The 16,386-nt window shown below is 38.8% G+C and overlaps 1 protein-coding gene across 2 annotated transcripts in view; it reads left to right on the top strand.

The window, feature by feature from the left end:
- Nucleotides 1-16,263, top strand: part of Ppp6c (protein phosphatase 6 catalytic subunit) — a 24,180-nt gene extending 7,917 nt beyond the window's left edge. For both annotated transcript variants that reach the window (XM_008824791.3, XM_029559612.1), the window contains exons 2-7: nucleotides 886-981; nucleotides 4,480-4,545; nucleotides 6,979-7,120; nucleotides 11,707-11,786; nucleotides 11,950-12,159; nucleotides 13,588-16,263. In XM_008824791.3, the coding sequence (XP_008823013.1) occupies nucleotides 886-981; nucleotides 4,480-4,545; nucleotides 6,979-7,120; nucleotides 11,707-11,786; nucleotides 11,950-12,159; nucleotides 13,588-13,836 (843 nt within the window). In that variant the 3' untranslated portion in view covers nucleotides 13,837-16,263. The remainder of the gene's footprint in view (nucleotides 1-885; nucleotides 982-4,479; nucleotides 4,546-6,978; nucleotides 7,121-11,706; nucleotides 11,787-11,949; nucleotides 12,160-13,587) is intronic.
- The last annotated feature ends 123 nt before the right edge of the window (nucleotides 16,264-16,386 follow it).

Below are 16,386 nucleotides of genomic sequence, written 5' to 3'. Positions count from 1 at the left end.
ATCCACCTGCCTCTGCCTCCTGAGTGCTGGGATTAAAGGCGTGTGCCAACAGGCCTGGCTTTTATTTTTATTTTTATTTTATGTGTGTGTATTGCCTGCTTGTAGGTAAGTGTACCTGTGTCGTGCAATGCCCGCAGAGGACAAAAGAGGCTGTTGGATCCCCTGGAACTGGAGTTATGGACAGTTAGCTGCCATGTGGGTGCTGGGATTTGAACCCTGGTCTTCTGCAAGAACAGTCAGTGTTCTTAATCGCTGAGCCATCTCTCCAGCCTTCTTTTTTCTTTTTCTTTATCTTTTTCTTTTTCTTTTTTTTTTTTTCTGACAGGCTCTCCCTAGCCCCAGCCCACTTAGAAGTCACTGTGTAGACCAGGCTGGCCTTGATCTCACAGAGATTGCCTGTCTCTGCCTCCTGAGGCCTGGGATTAAAGATGCATGACACCAAGCCCGGCCAGTTGTACTATTCTTATGCTCTGAATTTTATGTGAAGGGTGACAGAAATGTAACTCTAGAATTATCAAAGGATGTAGTTTTCTCTCTTATCAAAAGAGAGACTTAGTTTCTCTTTCTGTCTCTCTGTCTCTCTCCCTCTCTTTTTGAGACAGGGTCTTTCTGTAGCCCCAGCTGGCCAGGAACTCACTTTGTAGACCAGGCTGGCCTTAAACTCAACAGAGATCCACCTGCCTCTGCCTCCAGAGTGCTGGAACTAAAGTTGTGCGCTGCCACTCCCCAGCTGAAGAAATCTGTAGCCAGTTTTGATCAATTACTTATAAGTGGCACTGCACTGGCTTGGACCAACCATTTTTTCTAAACATTAGTCCTTGTATTGTTTTGTACTTAATCCTTAGTTTTAATGCCATAAAGCCTGCTTTTTCTCTCTGCTTTTAGCGGCTGTGTGACTATGTCTGTGATCTTCTTTTGGAAGAGTCAAATGTTCAGCCAGTATCAACACCAGTAACAGTGTGTGGGGACATACATGGACAGGTAAGTCTCACATGGGAGTTTTAGATTTTGTACTGTCTGTGATTCATTTGTTTCTTACTTGTGCTGCCAGATAAAGAAAGAAACAAAAAACAGCCAGAAAATCCCAGCAGGTGCCGAGGTGTTACTAGTCTTTTATTTTATTTTTCTTAATTTATTATTTTTATTTTATGTGTATGCATATATTGCCTGCATGTAGGTAAGTGTACCCGTGTTGTGCAATGCCTGCAGAAGTCAGAAGAGGCTGTTGGATCCCCTGGGACCCGAGTTATGGACTGTTGTTAGCTGCCATATGGGTGCTAGGATTCAAACCCTGATCTGCAAGAACAACCAGTGTTCTTAACCGCTGAGCCATCTCTCCAGCCCCATTTTTTTTTAAGTTGCTAGTCTTATGGTGTGTATGGTTCCTGGTCTACTTGTTTTAATTCCTCTTGTGAAGTGTATAGAACACTGTGTTGTTCTGTGGAGAAGCAGGGTGTTGGGTGAGGGTGGAAGATGCAAAATAAAAACCTAGACTGCTTGTAGTAATTATGATTAACAGGAGAAGGTTTGGTTTTTGGTACTTTTCCCCATTCATTCATTCATCATTCATTCAATATCATATTAAAATTTTTTCATTTCCTTAGTGATAATGAAAGGAGCAAAAGTTCAGAAAAACAAAATTGTTGCATGCTTTTATAGCAGATCATTTATAGAATGGAATGAAAAGATTTAGTTCATTTTTTACCTCCCATCTGTTGATTTTTATTTATATGAGTTTCAAAGCAATGACTGGAAAGCAGCTGTACTCTACAGTTAGTGTTTGGCTTCCCCTAAACTTTATCTGATTTTGTAAGTTTTTTTTCTGGGAAATTAAAAATGGAACACTGTTTATAGCCTACTGTGTACCTGCAATGTAGTTGGGACTGTAGGAGCTGGCATGTGTTGTGAACAATAGATAAGTACACCAGCAGAACTTACTGCCTGCAGTTTCCCTGCCTTATATGTGACTTGCATAAAGGTGCAGAAATATATCTAAATTGGCCCTGATTAGAGGCTGCTTCATAAATAAAGTCCATTTTGACTACTTACAAAGCTATTTCCTTTTTGCTTTTTCAAGCACTTTTTTGGATAGTGAGGTTATAATAAGTCTGACATCTGCATGCTACCAGCTTCTAAAAGAAGAAGCTCCATTATGTCATCTTTGATCTGCTAACATCCTCTAGAGTAGGTTTTAGGGAATGGATTTCTTTTATTTTTTCTTGATTTATTTATCTTTATTTTACGTCTATGAGTGTTTTGTCTGCATGGATATAAGTGCACCGTGTGTGTGTGTGTGTGTGTGTGTGTGTCTGTCTGTCTGTCTGTCGAGACCAGAGGATGGTGTTGAATCCCCTGGAGCTAGAGATAACAGGCATTTGCAAGCCACCCAACATGGGTGCTGGAAACCGAAGCCAGGTCCTCTGTAAAAGCAGTACTTGCTTATATCTTCTGGGCCATCTCTCCAGCCCCAAGATATGTTTGTAAAAATGATAGAGGTCATTCAATATTCCAGATGACTAGTATATTACTCAAAGCAGACACTAGTCTAACCAAATTGTTAGGTTTTAGATTCATTCAGATACCATTTCAGATTTTTAAAAAAAAATTTTAATTATTTTATTTAATTTATTTTTTTATTTTTTGGCCTTTTTTTTGGCCTTTTTGAGACAGGGTCTCCCTGTAGCCCCAGCTGTCCTGGAACTCACTATGTAGACCAGGCTGGCCTTGAACTCCCAGAGATCCGCCTACCTCTGCCTTCCAAGTGCTGGGATTAAAGGCGTGTGCTATCACACCGGCTTTATTATTTTTATTTTATGTGTATGCGAGTATTGCTTGCATGTAAGTGCACCCTTGTTGTGCAATGCCCACAGAGGTCAGAAGAGGCTGTCGATCCCCTGTGACTGGGGTTACAGACACTTGTTAGCTGCCATGTGGGTGCTGGGATTCAAGCCCGGGTCTTTTGCAAGAACAACCAGTGTTCTTAACTGCTGAGCCATCTCTCCAGCCCCATCATTTCAGATTTTATATTGTGAATTAACCTTTAATTTTCTTTTTTTAGAAAATATTTTATTATTTTTGTTTGTGTGTCTGATTATATTGCCTGGGTATATGTGTTGTGCAGTGCCAAAGAAGAGGGTGTCTGATTCCCCTGGAACTGGAGTTAAGGATGATTCATAGCCGCCATGTGGGTACTGGGAATTGAACCCAGGTCCTTTGCAAGAGCAGTCAGCATTCTTAACTGCTGAGCAATCCCTCCAGCCCCAGCCTTTAATTTTCTTAAGCTGACACTTGCTGAGTTTTGATACAATATTAAAAGAAGAATATGCATAATTATCTTCAGATGTTCTCAAAACACTGTTCTTGAACCAGGTATAGGTTTGCATACTGTAATTCCAGCCCTTGGGAAGCACAGGCAGGAGGTTGTAAGTTCAAGGCTAATCTGGGCTGCATAGTAAGGTTGAGGTCAGCCTTGGTGACATAGTGAGACCTTGTTTCAAAAACAAAACAAAAACCTTTAGTCCTTCTGGGTTAGTGTGATGCTGGTTTTGTATACTTTAACCAGTATATTCACACAGGGTACAGAGAGACATCATGGGCCTCTAGCTGTGTTCTAGGCAGGGGAACATTAGAAAATTTACCCAATTATGAAGGAGTGGCTATTATTTTTTTCTATTACATTTCTTTGTCTTTTTGATTATTTATTTATTTATTTATTTATTTATTTGTCTTTTTCTCCTCGCTATTTCTGTGTTCTTCTACATCTCCCCTCTCCCATTTTTTATTTACTTGTGTGGTGTGTGTGTATGTACATGCTTGTGAGTCTGCCTCCTGAGTGCTGGGATTAAAGGTGTGCGCCACCACGCCCGGCCTCTGTTTTAAGTTTTTTTTGTTTTTTTTTTAAATATTTATTATTTTTATTTTATGTATATGAGTGTTTTGCCTGCATGTGTGTGAGTGCACCTGTGTCCTGGAGGTCAGAAGAGGGCTTCGGATTCCCCTGGAACTGGAGTTAAGGATGGTTCATAGCCACCATGTGGGTGCTGGGAATCGAACCCGGGTCCTCTGCAAGAGCAGTCAGTGCTCTTAACCGCCAAGCCATCTCTCCAGCCCCCTGTTTTAAGTTTTTAATGTTGCACGCCAATTTGTTTTTATCTTAATATGAACTAAAATTTTTGTATACCTGAGTGCTTTTTTAAGGTTTGGGAATTATATTCTTGGCAGTTTTGCTTCACTTTATTTCTTCTTAGAAATGTAAATGTTTGGGGCTTTTCTGTCCTCTGCAAGCATTGCACAACACGGGTGCACTTATACACATGCAGGTGTAACACTCATACACATAAAATAAAAATAAAAAAACAATTTAAAAATGTAAATATTTGAAGTCCTTTAATGCTGTTTATTGACATATCTCATTCTCAGTTTGTTATTTTATTCCTTAACAGGAATTTGTAATCAGCATATATTGCTTTTCTTTTATAGTTTTATGATCTTTGTGAATTATTCAGAACTGGAGGTCAGGTTCCTGACACAAACTACATATTTATGGTATGTATACACTAGTAATACCAAGTGCTTATTTAAAATCAAGAGGATCTGACTTACTTGATGTAAAATCCATGATAATCTCATTGCCATATTACTGTTGCTATTTAAATCTGTTAAAGATTAGTCTATGCTTTTCTACATTTTACTTTTCTGGTTGCATGTAATTGCTCTATTTGTAAAACACTGTACAGATACGACTGGGTTGTGGCTGTCAATAATGGCAGAGAGACAGTCCAGGATCACTGTTTAATCTGTGGATGAATATGTGGATATGGTTTTGGGTTGCATGCTTTTCCCTAGTATGCATTTTCTGTTATGGTGGGTGTTTGCTTACTTTTTCTTTTGCAATATAATATTGCTGTTGATTTTTTTTTCTGAATCTGTGTCTGTGTTTGTATGTGTGTATGTGCATGTGCGCATATATGGAGACCATTGGACAATCTTGAATTTTGTTCCTTAGGTGCCGTCCACCTTGTTTTCTTTCTGCCCATCCAACTTTTTTGAGATAAGATCTCTCACGGGACTGAAAACTTCCCAAGTAACTAGGCTTGCTAGCCAGCAAGCCCCCAGGATCTGCCTGTCTCTGTCTCTCTAATACTGGGATTACAGCACATGTCACCATGCGTGGTTGTTTTTGTGTGGGTTCTGGGGATCAAACTTGAGTGCTTGCACTTGCAAGCCATGTACTTCATCTACTACATTGTCTCCCCATCCCATGAGTCTTTCTAGTCATTTTCTTTTGTAAGGATCTCTGTTGCTTTCCTAATTATTATTACTATTTTTAAAGCTGTTTTCCAAATATTGGTACAATGTTGGCCTGAGATTGACATTGCTGAGAAATGTAAATAGTATTTCTTATTTGTAGTTGTTAAATGTAAAGCTTAACCTAGAGCATGGCTGTACTTTTACCACAAAAAAACATTTTTAAATAGGTAGCAGCTCTTCAGATATAATTAAAATTATTATTTTTTAAAAAATATTTATTATTTTTATTTTATGTGTATGAATGTATTGCCTGCATGTATGTGAGTGTACCCGTGTCATACAATGCCACGGAGGTCAGAAGAGGGCTTTGGATTCCCCTGGAACTGGAGTTAAGGACCGTTTGTAGCTGCCATGTGGGTGTTGGGAATCGAACCTGGATACTCCGCAAGAGCAGTCAGTGCTCTTAACTGCTGAGCCTTCTCCCCAGCCCCATTAAAATTATTTTTAAAATGTGATATTATCTAATAATTTTTGATTCACATTACTTTTTTTTTTTTTTGGTCTTTTTGAGACAGGGTCTCTCCTGTAGCCCCAGCTGGCCTGGATTCGCTATGGAGACCAAACTGGCCTCAAACTCCCAAAAAACTGCTTGCCTCTGCCTCCCTAGTGCTGGGATTAAAGGCATGTGCCACCACACCCGGCATTCACATGACTTTTTACCAATAGCTTCTTTATTAATAACAGAGAATTGAAAGGTGATGATTTTGCAGGGAAAGTCCTTAAGAGAATTGCACAGCAGATTACTCGGTCTTCTAAATCAATCGTAAGTGTAATGTGAACATTTGTAGGAAATTTAAAAAATTAAATAAACTATGTAGTAGAAATAGTTTATTTCCATTTGAATTTTTGTTGAAACTATTTATATATATATATATATTTGAGATGGGGTCTCCCTGTAGCCCCAACTGTCCTGGGACTCACTAGGTAGACCAGGCTGGCCTGGAACACACAGAGATCTGCCTGCCTTTGCCTCCCAAGTGCTGGGACTAAAGGTGTGTGCCACCATGCCTGTCCTGTTTGTAGATACTTGTTTGTATGTGTGTATAGAGCGTGTGTTGGTATATGCTCCAGTGAATGTATGTGGAGGCCACAGGAGGAGGAGGTCAGGTGTCTCCCTCTGTTGCTCTCTACTTTACTGCCTTTAGACAGCGTCTTTTGCTGAACCAGAAGCTAGCCCATTCTGTGGCCAGCCAGCAAGCTCCTGGAGGGTTTCACCTGTCTCTACCTCTAGTGCTTGTTTTGTAGGTATTCAGGGGGCCATGCTGGGCTTTTTACATGGGTACTGGGGACTTGACCTTAGGTCCTCATGCTTGTATAGGAAGCTCTGTTATTCACTGAGCCATCTCCCCAGTCTCTGTTTATAGATAATTTTCTTTCTTTCTTTTTTTTATTTTTTGGTCTTTTTGAGACAGGGTCTCCCTGTACCTCCAGCTGTCCTGGAACTAACTATGTAGACCAGGCTGACCTTGAACTCACAGAGATCCGCCTGCCTCTTCCTCCCAGTGCAGGACCAAAGGTATGCGCCCCACGCCTGGCAATGTTTCTGGATAATTTAATATTCAAGTTATTATTATTTTGGCCTGTGTCTGAGTTTGTACACTTTGATATAATTTTAAAAGACTGTTATAGCTATTGTTCTGATTGTGACTATGAACTTTTACTTTACAGGGTGATTTTGTAGACAGAGGTTACTATAGTTTGGAGACCTTCACTTACCTTCTTGCACTAAAGGCTAAATGGCCCGATCGTATTACACTTTTAAGAGGAAATCATGAGAGTAGACAGATAACACAGGTGTATGGATTTTATGGTAAGACCTTCCATTTCTCTGATTAATGTTATTTTATTTTGAGGGAAAAAAAAGCCGTACAAGTCATATGTGCTGTATATTTTTGATTTTCTTCTGCTTCTTCACTCTCCATTTCCCCATGTCAGTTGAAAACCTTACCATATACTGCTAGGGTTTTGGCATATTTCTTTTCTAAATTGCTGTGAAAAAATATAGCTTTAATTTCCAGCTTTGGAATCACTTGAGTGCTTGTTAAAAATGCAGATTGTGCATCAGTCAGACAGCTCAGTTGGTAAAGGCACTTGCTGCCAAGCCTGATGATCAGAGTTCTATTCCTAGAATCTTCATGGTGGAAAGGGGGAACTAAGTTCTGGAAGTTATCTTCTGACTTTCCACACACTGGTGCTGTGGCATCCCTTCTCAACACACAAAATAAATACATTAACAATTTTTTTTCAAGAGGCTGGAGAGATGGCTCAGTTGTCCTTTGACCTCCTCCATACTTGCATTAAAGTACATGTGCATGTATACATGCACACACACACAAATAAATAACTAAAAAGTAAATAAGTAAATGTAGGGGGCTGGAGAGATGGCTCAGCAGTTAAGAACACTGGTTGTTCTTTCAGAAGACCCGGGTTCGAATTCCAGCACCCACATGGCAGCTAACAACTGTCCATAACTCCAGTCCCAGGGGATCTGACAGCCTCTTCTGAGCTCCATGGGCATTGCACAACACGGGTACACTGACCTACATGCAGCCAATTCATGCATACACATAAAATAAAAATAATAAGTAAATGTAAATTAAAAAAATGTTTCAGATTTTGGAACATTTGACACATGAAAGTTTCAGTTTGGGATACTTTATTTTTAAACAAAATGTGCCCTAGGCTGGGCGTGTTAGGTTAACACTCTACCACTAAGCTATGTCGCCAGCCCCCAAACACTGTAATCTGAAACACTGTAGACCGCAAGCATTTCTTTCTTTTTTCTCTTTCTTTGTTGTTGAAATTTTGAGACAGGATCTTGCTATATCTCTGGTAGGTTGGAACCTGCTTTGTAGCCCAGACTGGCCTTTAAATGTGGGAGTCTTATGCAAGCCTTGGTCTCCTGAATGCTGGGGTTATGAGCTTGAGCATTTTTTGATAAGGCATACTCGGCATTTTTTTTTATTTGTTTGTTTTGGAGACAGGATTTTATGTTATAGCACAGGCTGGCTGGCCTTAAAACTCAACAGTACTCCTGCCTCCATCTCCTAGGTGCTGGCTGAATATTTATTTACTTACTTATCTATTACAGATAAGTTCTCACTTGGTAGTCCTGGGTAGCCTAGAAGTCACTATCTAGTCCAGAATGACCTCAAGCTTGTGTTCCTGCTTAAGCCTCCCGAGTGCTGGGATCACAGATGTGTGTCTGCATGTCTGGCTCAGCTTTCCTTTTTACTTATTTATTTATTTATTTATTTATTTATTTATTTATTTATTTATTTATTTATTTATTTATTTATTATTTGTCTTATTTATTTATTTATTTATTTATTCCCCAGGCTGGCCTTGAACTCACAGAGATCTGCCTGCCTCTGCCTCCCAAGTGTTGGGACTACAGGTGTATGCCACCATGCCTGTTTTTTTTTTTAATTTTTTTAATGGAAAAAATTAGTGAAGTCCGAAATAAATGTAGCAATACCATAAGTTCGTGTATTGGGAGACTCAACATTATAAAGATGTCAATGCTTCCCAAGTTAATCTAAGTTTAACAAAATTCCAATGAAAATCCAAGCAATAATAACTGTCAGTGTTGACAAGATATTAGCAAAACATATAAGAAGACAAAAGAATAATAAGACAAGTTTAAGAATTTGAAGTCCAAATAATCATACTACCTGATTTTGATACTCAGTTTGGATCTGAAATGTCTACCACAGGCTCATGTGTTTGAATGCTTGGTCCCCAGATGGTGATGCTGTTTTGGGAGTCTGTGAAATATTTATTAGGAGGGGTTTAGTAGGAGAAGTGGCTTGTTGGGAGGAGGTTTTTGTCTCTGCTTTCTCTCTCTTTTTTTTTTTTTTTTGACTTTTAAAAAAATTTATTGAGAATTTCATACATGTATATAAGGTGTTTTGATCAAATCCACGCCCCCATCCCCACACCATCCCCTCCAACATCCCCCTCTCTGAAGACATAACCCTTTTTAAGTTAAAAAGGTAAAACATTAAAATGGAAACCAAAATATTTTAAAAATCAAATGTGTAATAATTGTACTCCTTTATTATCTCTTTAATGAAAAAGATTTCATGATGAATTAATAGCTACCACAATTAAAAGAAAGGATGACTTAACACACGTTTCATATGTCTGTGTCAATCATAAGGAGTATGTGTAATGAGAATATTTGTACTCTAACATTTCCCCCTCTGAAGAGGTAACCCTAAAATCTTTTAGGGATGATTAGATAAGAGCTCCCAAATAGTACTGTTGACATTTTTGGCCTTTGGAACAGAGAATGTTGCTAAGAGGCCCAAGGACTTTTTTTTTTTTTTTTTTTTGGTCTTTTTGAGACAGGGATCAAACCCGGGCTCTCTGCAAGAGCTGTCAGTGCTCTTAACCGCTTAGCCATCTCTCCAGCCCCCACATTTTGATTTTTAGCCAAGAAACTGGCTACTTTTCTTTGGGGTCTTTCTACCCTGTCTAGCCAATGTTTACCTTCTATTCTTATCACACCATCCCCTGAAGAGGTTACCCAATTTGCCAATAGGGTATTGGGACGCAGATGACTCTGGCTTCTTCCATGCTGAATAGGGACGCAGGGTGAGGCAATTGGGGTACCTCTTCAGTGGGTCTATCTAAAAGACTCCCAAATTACATAACTCTTAACTGTAGGGAGAAAAGAAAGTCCTTGACTGGTGCCTAGGAGATGTGAAGGAAAAGTAAAAGCAAGAGTAGTTAGCATTGCAAGTTCTAGACAGGGAACCAGAAAAAAGTCAAAACAGGGCAAATTTCAAATGTTCATACCAGAGTGCATTGGAATTTCTTGACGAGGTGTTCCAGAAGCTCAGCTTTTGGTTTTTTGTTGTTGTTTTTTTTGTTTTTTTGGTCTTTTTGAGACAGGGTCTCCCTATAGCCCCAGCTGTCCTGGAACTCACTGTGTAGACCAGGCTGGCCTTGAACTGACAGAGATCCGCCTGCCTCTGCCTCCCGAGTGCTGGGATTAAAGGTGTGTGCCACCAAGCCTGGCTCAGCTTTTGTTTTTAAGGACTATGAAAACGAACTCTTTACTGTGTGTGTGTGTGTGTCTGTGTGTGTGTGTGTGCGCGCACGCGTGTGTGCATGCTAGTAGAGGTCAGAGGACAACCCAAGGGAGTTGGTTCTCTCCTTCTACCATGTGGTCCTGGGTTTCAAACTCACATCATCAAGCTTGGCGGTAAACCCCTTTACCTGCTGAGCCATCTTACAGGCCCCTGGTAGCCCAATGATGCCAGGTAGCTCTGCTTGTTGGAATGTTGGCTGGGTGGCAGCATTTAATTATACGATTTTCTGAAGAGCTCACAAAAACAACTTAGGCCTGAAAAGTGTTGAGATAGGAATCACCTATGTTCCTATAATTAAGGGTCCTCTAATTTGATTTGATTATCCTCCTGGAATAAGGCAGTCCCATGAAATAAATGCACCGTTTGATAGAATTACCTGGTATTAACATAACTGATCAAAGCATTTGCTTTGGATTATATAAAGTTAATAATTTGGGGCTGGAGAGATGGCTCCGTGGTTAAGAACACTGGTTGTTCTTGCAGAAGACCCAGGTTCGAATCCCAGCACCCATATGGCAGCTAACAGCTGTCTGTAACTCCAGTTCCAGGGGATCTGACGACCTCTTCTCTCTTCCGTGGGCGTTGCATGACATGGGTGCACTTACCTACAGGCAAGCAATACATTCATACACAAATAATAAATAAAATATTTTAAAAATTTAATAATTTGGTTTTCCTGATGATAGTATTTTGGTTAATATTTCTAGCTTTAAAAAAAATTTATGTGTATGAGTGTTTTACCTACATATATGTAAGCACACTCATGTTGTACAGTTCCCATGGATGCCAGAAGAAGGCATTGCATCCCTGGAACTGGAGTTATGGTAGGTTGTTAGCCACTATGTTTGTGCTGGCAACTGATCCCAGGTCCTCTGTAAGAGCAGAGCTACCTGCTTACTGCTGAGTCATCTCTCCAGCCTCTCCAGCTTCTTCTTAGGAGCATTCTTGGACTGAAAAGGAAGACAATATATTTAGGACGTGTTTGTGTGTTTAAAAAAGTATATATATATGTATATATATTAAATTTTGTTTGTGTGTGATCCTGGGGGTTGAACCCAAGGCTTTACACATGCAAGGTAAGCTTCTGACAGTGAGCTATATCCATATCCAACCTTCCTTAGGATATATGTATTGTTAGACAGTATACTTTTTTTAGTTCTAGATGGAAGGTCTGTTAGGGATAAATATGTGTCACAATTTTCTACTCTAGATTAAGGTAGATCTCTGTTATACTAAAAGCCACTATAGAATTGGGTATGTTGCTTCATTATTAAGGACATTTCTGTTTCTTTCACAGATGAGTGCCAAACCAAATATGGAAATGCTAATGCCTGGAGATATTGTACCAAAGTTTTTGACATGCTCACAGTAGCAGCTGTAAGTTTATATGAATCTAATTAAAACCTCAAGTATTTTCCTGCCAATAACATTGTATATTTTTACTCAGTTATAGCCATTGATTCAGTTTTAGCATTGATTTAGTTTTTGAATTTAGATATGACGGAGTTTATTATTATCCATTATTATTCTTTTTTGCTAGTTAATAGATGAGCAGATTTTGTGTGTTCATGGCGGCTTATCTCCTGATATCAAAACACTGGATCAAATTCGAACCATTGAACGGAATCAGGAAATTCCTCACAAAGGAGCTTTCTGTGACCTGGTGTGGTCAGATCCTGAAGATGTAGATACTTGGGCAATCAGTCCCCGAGGAGCAGGTTGGCTCTTTGGAGCAAAAGTCACAAATGAGGTAAAGCCAACATTTTTGGAAAAGTAGTCTTTTGGTTGCTAAAATAATAATAAGAACTGATGATATTGCTGTTCAGTGGTAGAATACTTGCCTAGCATGCACAAGTCCTTGGGTTTGATGTCTAACACTATAAAGAGCAAACTACAACAAACCAAGAGTCATGAATAGCTGTGTGCACATGCATGTATATATGTAGGTAGGGATGATGTTCTGTGGAGATGTGCTCTAGCGTAGTGAACTCATAGAACTAAGTTCTGGTTCTCTTGGTTTGTCTTAGGTAAGTTACTTGTCCAGTCCCAACCTTTTTCTCTTCAGGTTGCACAAGGGGATAATCTCTTTTCACAGCATGTACTAAATTCTCAGTAAAAAAGACTGGTAGCATCTTTATTAAATCATTTAAAAAAAGAAAAGTTTTGTTTTTGATAGTAACTAGGAATTTTTTTTTCTAGAAACTTTTTTTTTTTTTTTTTCCCCCTTAGACAGCCCAGGCTTGCCTCAAATTCTTGATCCTCCTGGCATTTAAAAACTAGTTTAGGCTGGATGTGGTAACACATACCTTAATCCCAGCACTGGAAAGGCAGAGGCAGATGGATCTCTGTGAGTTCAAGGCCAGCCTGGTCTACATAGCAAGTTCCAGGCCAGCTGAGGCTATAGGGAAACCCTATCTTATAAAGACCCCCCCAAATAAAAAGGATAAAAATAGCTTAATTGCTTAATTAATTTGTGAGTACATGTTGCGGATGGGGGCACATGTGGACAGTTGTGGGAGTTGGTTCTCTCCTATCATATGAGTTCTGAGGATTGAACTCTGATTGTCAGGCCTGATGGCAGATGCCCTCCTACCAACTGAGCCCATCTCTCTGGCCTTTTTTTCCCCTCTCTTGCTGAGGTTGGTCTCAAACTCGTTGGTTTAAGTGATCCTCTTACCTTAGCTCCCAAGTAACTTAGACTACAGATGCCAGCTATTTTACCTGGATCAGAAACTTCTAATTAATAATGTAGTTGTGTAGTTTCTGTAGCTTTATAATGGACTGGGGCCCAAGTGACTCTGGAAATATTGGGGATCGTTATGGAGAGAGTTCTAAAATTATGATAACTTTATTAGTGACACTATTTGCTGGGGCTAGAGAGATGTTTCAGTGGTTAAGAACACTGGTTGTTCTTGCAGAAGGCCTGAGTTCAAATCCCAGCACCCATATGGCAGCTAACAACTGTCTGTAACTCCAGTCCCAGGGGATCCGACAGCCTCTTCTGACCTCCGTGGGTATTGTATGACATGGGTGCACTTACCTACATGCAGGCAATACATGCATATACATAAAATTAAAAAAAAATTGCTACTGTAATGATTATTTTTTTTTACATGGATTAGCTGATTTCTTAATGTGGAAATGTACAGAATACTTATAAGACCTTTCTAAATTTCAGTTTGTTCATATCAACAATCTAAAACTCATCTGCAGAGCACATCAGCTTGTGCACGAAGGCTATAAGTTTATGTTTGACGAGAAGCTGGTCACAGTGTGGTCTGCTCCTAACTACTGCTACCGCTGTGGAAATATTGCTTCCATCATGGTCTTCAAAGATGTCAACACAAGAGAACCAAAGCTATTTCGGGCAGTTCCAGATTCAGAACGTGTTATCCCTCCCAGAACGACGACGCCGTATTTCCTTTGAGGCCTTTGCCATCCTGCTGGCCCGATTTTGCCCTCTTACTACCCCAACTTTCTTGTATTACCCTCTACAATATACTTTTTATTGAGCACTTTGCTGCTGAAATGCTGCCTCTTGCCTTTTTTTTTTAATTATCTAAATTTATTGTTTGTTATGGTGTCTATAGCAATGTTTTTCTATCAATTTTGTCACCCATCCCATCCCCACCTTGGACTCGTTTGAGAAGACTTAAGAAATGTCTTAATACTCACATTGCTGCATGTAGCTCTTGCTCATTTACTGTTCCGGGGAGACAGGATGTGTTTCCTTTTTTAAAAAAGCCAATTCAAAATTACACTGAAATATTTCTCCTTTTGTATCATTCAGCCTTCTGTTTTAGTTTGGTAAGTTTTAAGAAATTTCAGCAGCAAAGTTGTTATTCAGCGGGCACGATGGACTGCAGATGCCTGAGTTATGTACACTTGTCCCAGCTGTGAACTTCATTGTCCTTTGTTGGATGATATTTTAAAAGGATATAAAATAAATTGGTCTAAAGGGCTGCCCTCCTTGTTGTGTTTTTAAATTTTAGTTAAAATCTGCTACAGCTTATGACTTTGTACATTAAGATAATTGTATTGATCTTTTTTCAGATTTCTTGTATTTTATAATAATCTTAAAACCCAGATAGGTTACGTGTTAGAAATTTTAAACAGCTTACCTTGTTAGCTGAAAGTCACTCTTTTTTTTCCTTTATTTTGTTTTAAATTTTTTTTTCCTTAGGGTGCTTGACCCTTTGGTTATTGATCTAAAACTTCAATTGAAATTCAGTAGTATTTATTTTTTAAAAAATCACTAAACTGTGCCTAAAGAACATAACTGCCATATTAATGTTTTGATTTATATCCTCTATAGTAATGGAAAAACATTTAATACTTGTAGTGCTGATACATTGATTTATACCATTTGAGTAGAATGTGATCGATGGAGTTTACACTCTGTCATGAGTAGCATTAAGTAAACGTGAACTTTCCAACAGGAAGCATTCTTCTCTTGCTGTAACACCTGACCTTAACTTTTAAAAGTGTTCAGTTTTTAACTGCAATTTTAGAGGTTGAAAAATCAGGACCCTTGTATTGAACTATAATCTGAAGCAGATTATTTAAAGTGTGGAATGAAACAGAATGTCCTCTTTTGTCAAGTTCTGTGATACCATATTTCAACTTTGTGCACGTAATTTGAGTATCCAAAGGTTGTGATGATCACTTCCTGAAATGTAATTGTCCACTTAATAAGGACAAATACTGTGCTATCTCTTGCAATTGTGATCATAGGTGATGTTGGGATGTACCATTTTGTGATGTTGTTGGTAACCCTTTACTACTATAATTTTTTGTCATCCTAGGAAATCTTTGTGAAGCCAGCCAGTTAATAAAAGCACTTTAGTATCTGTTCAGGTAGTTTTAAAAACCAACTTTCCCCTTCAGGATAAGACCTTCCAGGTTACCTAAAAATGCAATAAAAATCTTAATAGTCTAAGCTTCTTGGCAAATAATTTTTCATCAGGGTTTCTTTTACTGAATGAGCACAATACTGTTTTGATTTTGTTTCCCCTATCACCCAGCTCCTTGTACAGTTTTTAATTGTATAGCTCTATGAAAGAAATGGTTGAGACATTTGCTGCATGCACTTGAACTAATGGTGGGTCAGTAGCTTTGTACTGCCCTAAACCCAGTGGAATTCAGGTGGAAAGGTATTTTTATCTCACAGGAATGTGTAGCTATGTATTTTACTAATTGTAAAACACTGGAATTAATGATGCAGACAATTGGTTGGTGTGGTTTTTGAATAGATCTCGACAGTATTTTTTTTTTTTTTGCTGTTACCATAAATTGTATTTAAGTGCTTGCCCTCCATTACTTTAAAATTGTACCAACAAAATCAGTAACCCCAGACCCCCTTTCCATTTAACACTCCTTCGCTTAGATTGATATAGTTGTTTTCGTTCTCCCTGTTAATGTGACTTCCACTTAAATCATGGTGTATTGCATTTGTTTGTCACTAGCTGGGCATGTGCCAATAATATTCTGTCTATTCCTCAACTGCCATGTCTGTTTTGCCTGACTTTTCTTCAACCGAATAATGGCATTTTTGCATGGGAAAAATAGTTTTTACTCTTCGACATGTGAAGGGAAGAGAGAGTGAATGTATTGAACTTTGTAAGCCTGAAAAAGACTATTTGGATTCCTCTCATAAATAAGGGCTATGTATTATATAGAGTAATCGTGTGGTGGGAGATACTTGCAAGTCAGAGCTTTGTAGGCAAGGGAATCTGTCACTCCCTGTATCTAGGCTGAATGTAAAATCCCTTATGTTGTATTAATGGGGCTAAGAACTATTTTTATTTGCCTATGATATACTTGGTTTCTAATAAAGTGTCCTAGGCTCTAGTAAGAACTGTCTACTTTGAATTGCCATTTACTCCCTTTCTTTATTTGGCTGATGTGCTCTTGGCTAGCTGTTCATAGGTTAATGCTTCTCCCTGAACAATCTCACTTCTTTAAATGTGTGTGTTTG

The sequence above is a fragment of the Nannospalax galili genome, unplaced genomic scaffold (genome assembly GCF_000622305.1).
Source record: "Nannospalax galili isolate Female #2095 unplaced genomic scaffold, S.galili_v1.0 scaffold290, whole genome shotgun sequence".
NCBI lineage: Eukaryota > Metazoa > Chordata > Mammalia > Rodentia > Spalacidae > Nannospalax > Nannospalax galili.
Note: the sequence above shows the minus strand (reverse complement) of the source record. Positions and strands in the feature narration are given on the sequence as shown.